Source organism: Ruditapes philippinarum, unplaced genomic scaffold (genome assembly GCF_026571515.1).
Source record: "Ruditapes philippinarum isolate M1 unplaced genomic scaffold, ASM2657151v2 ctg6224_1_1_1_1, whole genome shotgun sequence".
In the NCBI taxonomy this organism is placed as follows: Eukaryota; Metazoa; Mollusca; class Bivalvia; order Venerida; family Veneridae; genus Ruditapes; species Ruditapes philippinarum.
Genome location: NW_026862286.1, coordinates 39,431 through 50,090, shown reverse-complemented (window position 1 = coordinate 50,090; position 10,660 = coordinate 39,431). Strand labels below are relative to the sequence as shown.

The following is a 10,660-nucleotide window of genomic DNA, read 5'->3' as shown; positions in this document are numbered from 1 at the left end:
CTTTGGCATTGCATTCCGCCCCAATGCCCCCTACCACTGTGTGCAGTTTTATTATGTCCAAGGGTTTTCATGGTTTGCTCCAGACAAGCACAGCGGACGGACATACATACAGATGGACAAGGTGGTGACTATATACTCTCGGGGAGCATTAAAACCTACAAAGTCGTTATTGTGACCTTCAATATGTCAGCGTGACATTAAAGTTAGTCAAGATTACGAGATGAACTGTAGACATTTTATAATTTCAGTCAAACAATTGACCTGTTAAGTTTGTTAAATTCGATGTATACAAACGACTTATCTTCACTAAGTATGTATGCATTATCAATATTATCACATTACTATCATATCTATTATCATAATATGTAAAGTACTATGATAGTTAAGAACAATCCGGAAATAATAAGAAAGTTGTCCATTTTCAAGAACTTTAAATTTAAAAAAGCCCCAAAATTCGACATTGCTTTTATTGGACAGACGTAAAGAAAACAAGAAAAACAAGAGTTTTAAAACTATTTATATCAATCATACACATCAGATAGTTAATAATGAAAGATACATATGATAAATTAATATTAGGAAAGGTTAATAAATGTGACATTTTTTAATCATTATGTAACCGACAATGAGTCTAGCCTTTTATCTAAGCAAGAGAGCCATGATGGTCCTGGATCACTCACCTGAGATATTTATATTCTTCAATGCAAACATTATTAATGAAGTCATGTTTGGTTGTCATTTTTATAAATTTTACAGAAGTCTCCCAGGAAATACTGAAAGTCAAATATATTGTTTTACTATCTAAGTCTATTTTAATTTAGTGGCCAAAAAGACTGGACCTTTTTTGACACCGGGGGCTTTAGTTAAATCACTTGTGTGAAAGACCACAGAGTGATGATATATGCCTTATATCTAAACTCTGGTTTTTGCAATTCATATATAGAGAAAACTTAAAAGTGTTTTCCTATGTAAGTCTAAATAAATGTAATTAAGTTGAGTCAAATTAACATTGCAGTGTTTTGCCGCAGTTTATTTATTTATATTTACATATTTATGAAATATAACATGGATACACACCATTTTGGCGCTGTACCAAAACACATATTTACTGTTCGGATAACAATTTGACCTTATAAACTATACGATAAAACTTGAATTTGTTATTGTATGTAAATATATTAAAATTTAGTATCTGTAAAATTCACAGCGTTAACAGCTCAGCATTTGATGAGGTTTATTTCTATTATTATTTATATAATGAAGATGTTTGACCAGTAAGGTCTTTACAAAAATGGCAGTTTGCAAGTAAAAGCTGACAGGCGAGGGTTATATTGCAAAACAACAGTTTAAAAACAGCCATATAAGGTGTCAAGAATCTTTATAATATTTTTTTTATATAACATACTATTTTTTATTTTGGGGAAAAAATGAAAATACTTCATTAAATTTTATTGACAACAGCCATGTATACAGTTAACTTAAACGTCACGATTTATCAATGAAAAAACGACACTACAAACGTGCTGTATTATGAAAATTCGTACGATAGATAGGTCGAGTATCAGTCACAGTTGTGGTCAAACATGCTTCAATGTATGATTTATATCACCAATATGTTATCATGTCAAGCATTAAATGATATAAAGCAACATTAAAGTGTTGAATTCGATGAACAGGTCACTAACATGGTTGTTGAAATAATTCAGACGATTTCTTCTTTTTTTTTACATTTTTTACAGGTGTGCTTTTTTACAATTTAGATGACTAACAAATAATGCACGTTTACTGTGATACATATAAAGATGACAATTTTCTGTTGAATAGTTAACTATTTAGGATGTATGTGCATACAAGCAAAACTGGGTATAAAATATACGCAGAAAATATGTTTGGTTCTTTTGATAAATATATGAAGTCACTTTTTTACATTTTTATGTAAATTCATGTAGATCTATATATGCTTTAAATTTATTGCACGCTCCTTCCATGACCATTTTCCGAATACTCGAAGATGTATTTCAGCGTATATTTAGTACAAATGAATATATTCATGGGAATGTCAGTAAATTGCAAGTATATAAGTAAATGATTATTTATCACTTTCATGGGAAGTGTAGTTCGAGGGTTACAGGAAGCAACGCCATTAATAAATTGCACGATGCCAATCAACCAGCTGTACTCTTTGCAATTCAACTTCAGTCCCTTTTGCTCTTTCTTGAGACATGCACACACATTTTAGAAATTCCTTTTTGCGTTAAATCATTTTGTTCCGTTACATTAAAAGAAAAGGAAATAATGGACAAACAAACGTTTTCCTTTACAGCGATAAGTATATAAAATATCTTTTTTTATCTACAGCTCATCTTTAAATCCGACATGCTTACTTATTTTAATGTTAAAACCATTTGATTCGTCCTCAACACTTGGTTTTTCTTTCGAGCGTTCTTTTACATCACGTAAAATTTCAAAACGTTTCTCTTCGATTTGTATGACATCTGCCATTTCCGCTTCCTGTTGATTCTGCGCCATATTGTTGCCCGGAAGGTCATGTCTAAAGTTTCCATTGATAACGAATAAGAATTGTAAAATAGATGTGTAGTTCATTTTTCCAAATTTTTCTTCTTCAAATCTGATAGCATCAATCTGATCAGCTTCTCCATTCTTGGTAACAATAACAAACAGTTCCGGGGGATTTATGTACACGCCTTTTAGTCCAAGACTATGTAAATCTTCGCTAGTAGGGCGAACGAGTCTTCCAAACAAGAAATACTTTTCAAATCTTTTTGCAATGGCTTTGAATACCGTGGGTGTTTCGTCCTCGTCTGAAAATTAATCTCAAAATATTAGCTATGAAAAGAATATTTTTAACGTTTTCTTGTAAAATTATACAAAAAACATTTTCGTAGCAATTTGTATCCAGATCAGCGTTTGATGATAATACCAGGCCCTGATGATCAAACAGGCCCAATGTCTAAAAGAAGTGAAAATTGTTTTTGTACGTTTATATTTCATTAACGTCAATTTTAAACCTGTCTTAGATTGACATTGTTCAGATACGAAAATAAGTGTTCGCATTTGTTATCCTCTTGCTTTACTTGAGATTCTGAAAATATATAAATAGGAAGGACACTCTCCATAGATTTTCTTCATTTTGAGCCCGTTAAATATAATCATCTGAGTCTGGCATTATTATGAAGCCCTGGTGATATGGATACGTGTATACCGGGATGATGATTTATTAAGTTCAATATATCAATTAGTCTGTAAAAATTGTCTTGCAATTAATTTTTGTCCGCATTTTCATAATATAAACATGTATATACTATAGCCATGCACTACAATGTCAAATGTTTGATCCCTTTCATTGCAAATACAGTAAACTTCACTTATAGCGAAAACGGTTATAGCGAATTTCCGGTTATAAGGAACATTTTTTGGCCCGAATTTTCTGCCCTTCTTTAATAAAAATATACGGTTGAAGCGAACACGGTAATAAGGAATTATCGCTTATAAGGAACTCATTTCTTAGTTCAAATTTAGTTAAAAGTACAGAAATTGCACGTCTATAATGAACTCAAAAATATCGGTCATTCGTCAATAGACTTTCGTTTTCATTGGCACGGATGGAAACTCGGCCGAATGTATATGTACTTCAATACAGCTGTAAAAATGAATTTGTATAGCAGTACATAATAGTTTTCTATTAAAGATGGTTTAAACATATTTATTTAAGCTCGATTGCGAAACAAGTTCTTGCAACTTATATTAATCACTTTCGAGTCCGCTTCCTGGAACCAACCAGTACTGGTGTCATATGGAGAAACATGGTCGTGACCCGAGTACGGCTCGAACCCATGATCTCTGGGTTGAGAGGCAGACACCTTAACCACTAGGCCACCGCTCCCCTTAAAGATATTTTTAGCAAGAGATCTTGTCACCAAGATAAAACAGTTATTCCTTTTATTCTATTATTTCCTTTCTCGTATAAATAATTATGATTATTTATAATCGATTTTCAACATAATAATGCATGCTATTCCTTGCTAATCCATTGAAAACTACAAAGTACGCTTGATTGAATGAAAAGAAATCTATATCTTTAAAAAGTAAAGTCATCCTTAAAATATAATAGAAGCTATAAAATATAAAAGGAAGGAAAAATCGAAAATCATAATTATTCTTCATCATGGAAAAAAACTAAAAGCACTGAGTTTAGAAACAAAATATGATATTTTATTGAGAAAGGGAGTAAAACTTAATATTGAAACTGAAATAGCAAAGGATAATTAAAGTCCAAAAAGTACGCTCTCGGGTATTGTGTCTAAAAAAGAAATAAATGACTATTTTGTGATAAACAAATGCTCTTCGAAATGGAGGACGATGGTAAACAATCAATTCGTTATTTGTAAATATATTCGCTATAAAAACTTCTGATACGAGGAACCAATTCGCTATATGCTTACAAGGAACTTCGTATATAAGGAACAGATTCTGAATAGTTCTTTATAGCTCATAAGATAGCTGGTTCTTAATGCTGATGTTTTCCATGGGCAGACACAATTACACGGTCATTTCTTATAAAAGAGTAAAGGTTACGCTAGATAATCAGGTTGTTCGTGTACCTCGTGCAATTCCCCTTTTAAAATATATTTTATATTAAATTCAATATGATTTTCTGCTAAACATTCATTTTGTATTCTCATCGTTTAACATACCCGTAATAATATAAGCTGGAAACTTTGACGGTAGTGAGGTGAAAGATTCAAGCAAGAGATCACGTATACTATCTCCCGAAATTCTTTGAGTTTTATCCGGAAGTGATGCCAATGCTTCAACACGAGCCTCGTTCTGGTTATTTACTCGACGCCAGTTTCTTTCCTTCGTTTTCCTGTCACCGTATGGATAAAATCTCGCAAGGTCGCGAGAAGAATCATATTCCTGAAATAAGAAAATATCATATATACATGCTTTACCGCGACCATCAAAAATATATGTACCAAGAAAAAGCTTAATTTGTGTAAAGCAATCATTAAAAATTAACAAAGTACTGAGCGTTATAATACAGAGCGAAAAGCGGCACTTACTCTACATGTATTTACAGGCAGTGACAAAGACGCACATTCGTCTTTCTTTTTCATATCTTAATTGTTGGTTTGTCATGCTATAATTATTACTAGTACCTTTCTATTCAAGCAGCGATTAGAAGTACATAGTTTTTTATGCTAATTCGGGTTATTATAAAAGCATTTTTACAAATTATTCACCACTTAACCATTTTACTTAATAATTATCGTAATAATAAACTTCTAAATGAAATCGGTAGATTTCTAAACTAAGATAAATGTCAGTTTGTTTACTCTATGATCAGTTCGGCGACGAGTTCATTAACTGAAGAATTTTCATGAAGAAGAAAGAAATCGTATGATTAGCTTATGAACTGTAAAAATAAAGCAAATTAAGTCCTATTTTTTAAAGAAATTATTTCAACCTAAAAATTAATGACTTTTGAAATAATTATGAAATCGTATATTATACGACTCCTCCATTTTAAATACCGTTAAGTTTATCTATACGTGGCTATATATCATTTGCTCAAGATCGCATATTACAACTTCCTTGTTTAATACACAAACAATATACCTACAAGTGTATCAAGTAAATCTTTCTCAGCGGTAACATCTACAAGTCCAAACCAGCATAAACCACGTAGATGTGTTGCCATTGTCTTCCACTCCTTCTCCACAGATCCATCATGAAAAATTAGTATCCATGGATCTCGGTTCCTTAACAGATTTTTCGTAAAATTTTCATTTGTCAGGGGAAATAAATCCTGGTACCTTTCGTCAGGCGAAAATACAGGAGTTTTACCCTCAGTTGTTTCCTCCCGAGTTCCTGGTTCTTCCACCAAAACATAATTTGTACAAAATATCCATATAACAAACATATTTACAAGTAAATTCGCCATTTTCAACATTCTTAACTTTCAAATATTTAAATAAAGTATTTTTACGCAGCAAAATCAATACACTTAGCAGATAACATTAACTGGTTGTATATAGAACAACCGTTAATTTAACCCTTGGACTACATGTAGTTACTATTTTCTGAAGTTTAACCATTCGGATTTATAACGATAAGGAAGTTTGCATGTCTGAAAAAAGAGCAAGATATTAAACTTACATTCATGAGTGGTACTTGCGCATGGCACTTCCTCTTGACAAAATATATATAAGTACACAATATATATATAAGTACACAAAATATATATAAGTACGTCATGTCTATACATGATAGCTTCCTCTTTTGCGGATTTGTAAATAACACTACATTTATGTATTTGTGATTTTTTTATATAAAGAGAAAATCTTAAGGGCATGGGTAAAATAGTAAACGGCTGACATATATCAAAGTATCCACGCATTTAGTTGATTTGATAAAACAATCTCTACTGTTTTAACCAAAAAATAAATAAATAAATAAATAATTTTTTTTATCAAATATAAAAATCATTTATCGAATATTTTCTCTTTTTCATTGTCATGCAAATGCTTTTGTTATAGAGAAGTGTAGATGTGTGTTTTTGTTTCGATGCAACGTGTTAGTGTGAGTTTTAATTTATCAATTGTTTTAGAGAAGACACTTATCTGCTGTCTTAAGAAGAGTGTAATAATTCGTTATAACTGTTAAGTTGTTCACACAAGTTGAACTATGGGAGGTGAATTACATATGGATCTCAAAATAGAGCATCTGCACAAAATGTATGTTAATTTTTCACTGATCCAGATCCTAACCCCACATGTGAAAGCGAAAGTATTTTAAAGAACAGGGCTAAATCTTCAACTTTTGCAACATTTTTTTATTTGAAAAAAAAAAAAAAAAAATAAAAAGAAAGAAAGAAATATATATATATATATATAATATATATATATATATATATATTATATATAATATATATATAGTATATATATATATTACCCCTTTTTTGAGACGGATTTTCACGCAGTTTTTTTGGAGATATTTTTTCCATTTCATGTGTGGTTTAAAACATGCGTATGAAGAAATTTTTGCACCAAATAGGTATTGAAAACTGGCCCGCTTAATGATGCTCAACATTCGAACAAACCTTTATTTGAATATTGTTTTTATTTGTCTCCAAACGAAGAAATCAGCGGTTCCATTTTCATTCGAGCTGTGCTGAATAGGTCCGTGGGTGCTATATACAACCGTCTACAAAACTTTGAATCACTTCCGAATAAACATGTACATGTAAGCACCAGGCTAACCAACTTTTCAAGTATCTTAGCTTCGGCTGGAAGTGCATGGGCAAGTAACGTGTTGAATATTAATTTATGTCGCTACCATAATTTTTAGCCATACTGTCTAATGCCACGGATTTATATTACATTAATTATTGTAATATAAATCCGTGCTAATGCTAGCACCAGAAATAAACTTTGTTTAAATTTTGCTACCTTTACGACTTATTACTGCACATTAAATGCTACTTTCTTCAGCTGTTCAACATCTAAATTACTCTAAAACCATTTTTAAAACACTAGTAAACACGTGTTTGTTAATAAATATGGATTTCTGAGACACGGTATGCCTTTAATGAGTAAGCGCGACTAAATCAATCTTAATGATATTTTCGTGTATCAATTTCTTTAACAAAGTATATCTATCGAATGTTTTATGGAAATAATACGTTATTATGCTGATGATTTATATATATCAAACAATTATGAATCTTAGCACTTTGTTTGATGCCAAATCTCATTTTCTAAAATGTTTAGAAGTTTAGGGATAGCCCTAATTTACCCGAATTGTCGAGCTAAAAACGAGTTTATATAAAGAAGTCACAAGGGTAAAATTACATTTCGGCTTTCATAAAACTTTTTGAATCTCATAAAAATGTTGAAAAAGTTAAGAACTTACCAAGTGAGTGACTTACTTGCTCTTTCACGTGTGGAGGTTATAGTTCGTAATTGAAGCATGCTCACTTTTATAATGGTCCATATGTAGTCCACCGCCCACCTCATTAAGGAAGTGTCGTTAATTTTAATGAACACAGTGTACCAAAGGTTGTTCGGAATATTGTTATACATCTTTTCAATTACTATTAATATAAATATTATCCGAATTTGTGATTCACTGTGACGATACCATTATGTTTCTAAAAGACTCGCAAAAAAGGTTTTAAGTTTCTCCCGGACACAAATTGAACAAAGGGTAATATACCAAACGCATACGACAGAAGCTTATGGTTCTTTGACAATAAGGTATAAGTTTATCCATCTATAAATGTTCAAGATGATATTTCAAATAATTTTGAATCATGTGCCGGAACAAAGACCAACCAGGGATTGGGCAAGTTAAATTCCAGTACACCCCTACAACTTTGTTTTTTTGTGCGGGAAGTGGCAGTGGGGTGGTACTACAAGCGAACTTACCCTATGTTCACGGAAGTATCTATTTATCATCATCATTTAGCTATTGCAAACAGTTTTCTTAAACCAGCATTGCTGTTTCTGTTGTTGTCTAGTCTGTTGATAATTTGATTCTTATGCCGATTTTAATATATATTTTATCCTTATCTCTGCGGTCAGTGCCCCTAACGGACTTCCCTGGGTAACTAATCAGAACAAAATACTAATTTCTCCACAAGAGACCAACTACTAGTCCGCCCTGTGGTGAGAGACAATCAATGTCAGAAAACAATAATTGAGCCGCGTGACGACAAAATCAACATAGTGGGTTTGCGACCAGCATGGATCGCATCCGCGCAGTCTGATCAGGATCCATGCTGTTCGCTATCAGTTTATCAACTTGTAATAGGGTTGGTTAGCGAACAGCATTGATCCTGATTCACAGGCTGGTCTGGATCAATGCTGGTCGCAAACGCACTCTATGTTGGTTTTGTAGTGACGCGGCTCAATTGTTAAGGAGATATTTCGTCTCACCACAGGATCCCCGAATTAAAACATTATCCGATGCTCTCCCAAATGATCCTAGTAAGTGAACACAAACTATGATATGATTGCTTGACATTCTAGGTTTGTTTAAACATCAAAAATTCGTTGAATTTATATCCCCCGCCGAGTACTTGTTATTATTAACACAACAACTGAAGACATAAGGCTTTATTTATATATTAATCATGGCATAAACAGTAATATTCTTTGAACTTGATAAATATTCAGGGCAATAACAGAGCCATAACTTTGTGTTAAATAGTAAAATCTGGAAATGCTATAAAGAAGTATAAAAAACTGAATTATTTTTTATATGAAGTTAAGAATATTTTATTATTTTTCTTTTAAACTTTGCAAGAAAACTTCAAAAGATTTTATCAAAACCATTCTTTGTATTCTTATATGAGAGCCACAATGGTATCTTTATACCTATAAGACAGTAATTTCAAATGCTTTGCAACTCAATACCATGTTTCCTCCTTATAACCACATTGTTGTTGTTATGTTATTTTTGTATCATATTTTTGTCATGTTAACCATGTTATATACCTATATATATATATATGTTCATGTATCATTTGATTTTTTCTAAACTTTGGAGACCAAAATAAACAAAGCAGGGGGGAATTATAAAGAAGTATAAAAAACTGAATTATTTTTAATATGAATTTAAGAATATTTAATTATCTTTCTTTTAAACTTTGCAAGAAAACAGAATTATTTTTGTTAAGAAGTTAAGCATATTTTATGATTTTTTCTAAAACTTTGCAAGTATTAAATAAGTTATTTTTGGTATGTAATAAGTGTTATTTTTACAAACATTACAATTTACCTATTAACCACTATTCTGTAAAAAGATTTCCCCTCAAACAATATTGTATTGTTCTCAAAATATTTAGCAACAGGTTCATACATTCATCAATTACTTTAATGTGAAAGACAAGTCAGTAATTGTCAACAGATTTATTGTGTAAGAAATATATGTTATGTGTTATGTTTGCCTCAAACCACTTTTTCTATACTTCTGAAAGATACATTGTTGTAATTACAAGTAAAAGTGACATAAATCTAATAAATAATTCAAAGTAGAAACTAAAGACAATTTATCAAGGTATTTGGCAGATATCAGACTCCTGTATATAAGCTTGGACAGTACTCTGGCAGTCACATACTAAAGACTGAGACAAAATAAATCTACCAGAGATCTAAATTATTGTCTACTTATTATTACAGGTATGTTATTTTCTGTTTGTTTAAAATTGTTATATTTTTCATTTCTTACTTTGTTATAAACTTTGTAATTTTATATGTCATATTAGGTTTAAATAGTGAACTGTTATATTTTTACATATTAAGAGTTAAATATGATACCAGTTTAGTAATTTTACAACATTAAGATTTGTAATACTTTTACTACGGAAACGTATAGCGACCACCTCTATATGTTAGTTAAAACATAATTTTTGACAATTTATTTAATACATATTATATACCTAACCAATTTTTACAAACTTACTTGATCTGAAATATTTATCTAGTAATATCTACAGCCCCTGCATGTTGGTAAAACAGAATTTAAGACGACAATTTATTTTACACACGATATATATTTGACAATATTTACATTGATATTTGATCTTGAATATACATCATTTACTAAATCTGCTGTTTATATTGCTGGATTCAAA

At 31.1% G+C, this 10,660-nt stretch overlaps 1 protein-coding gene across 1 annotated transcript; it reads right to left on the bottom strand.

The window, feature by feature from the left end:
* Positions 1-499: 499 nt before the first annotated feature.
* Positions 500-6,108, bottom strand: LOC132718549 (uncharacterized). Its single transcript, XM_060702261.1, has 3 exons — positions 5,645-6,108; positions 4,716-4,938; positions 500-2,822 (listed from the first exon to the last, which is right to left on the bottom strand). The coding sequence occupies exons 1-3, from the start codon at positions 5,972-5,974 to the stop codon at positions 2,353-2,355; spliced, it is 1,023 nt and encodes a 340-aa protein (XP_060558244.1). The 5' UTR covers positions 5,975-6,108; the 3' UTR covers positions 500-2,352.
* Positions 6,109-10,660: the final 4,552 nt, after the last annotated feature.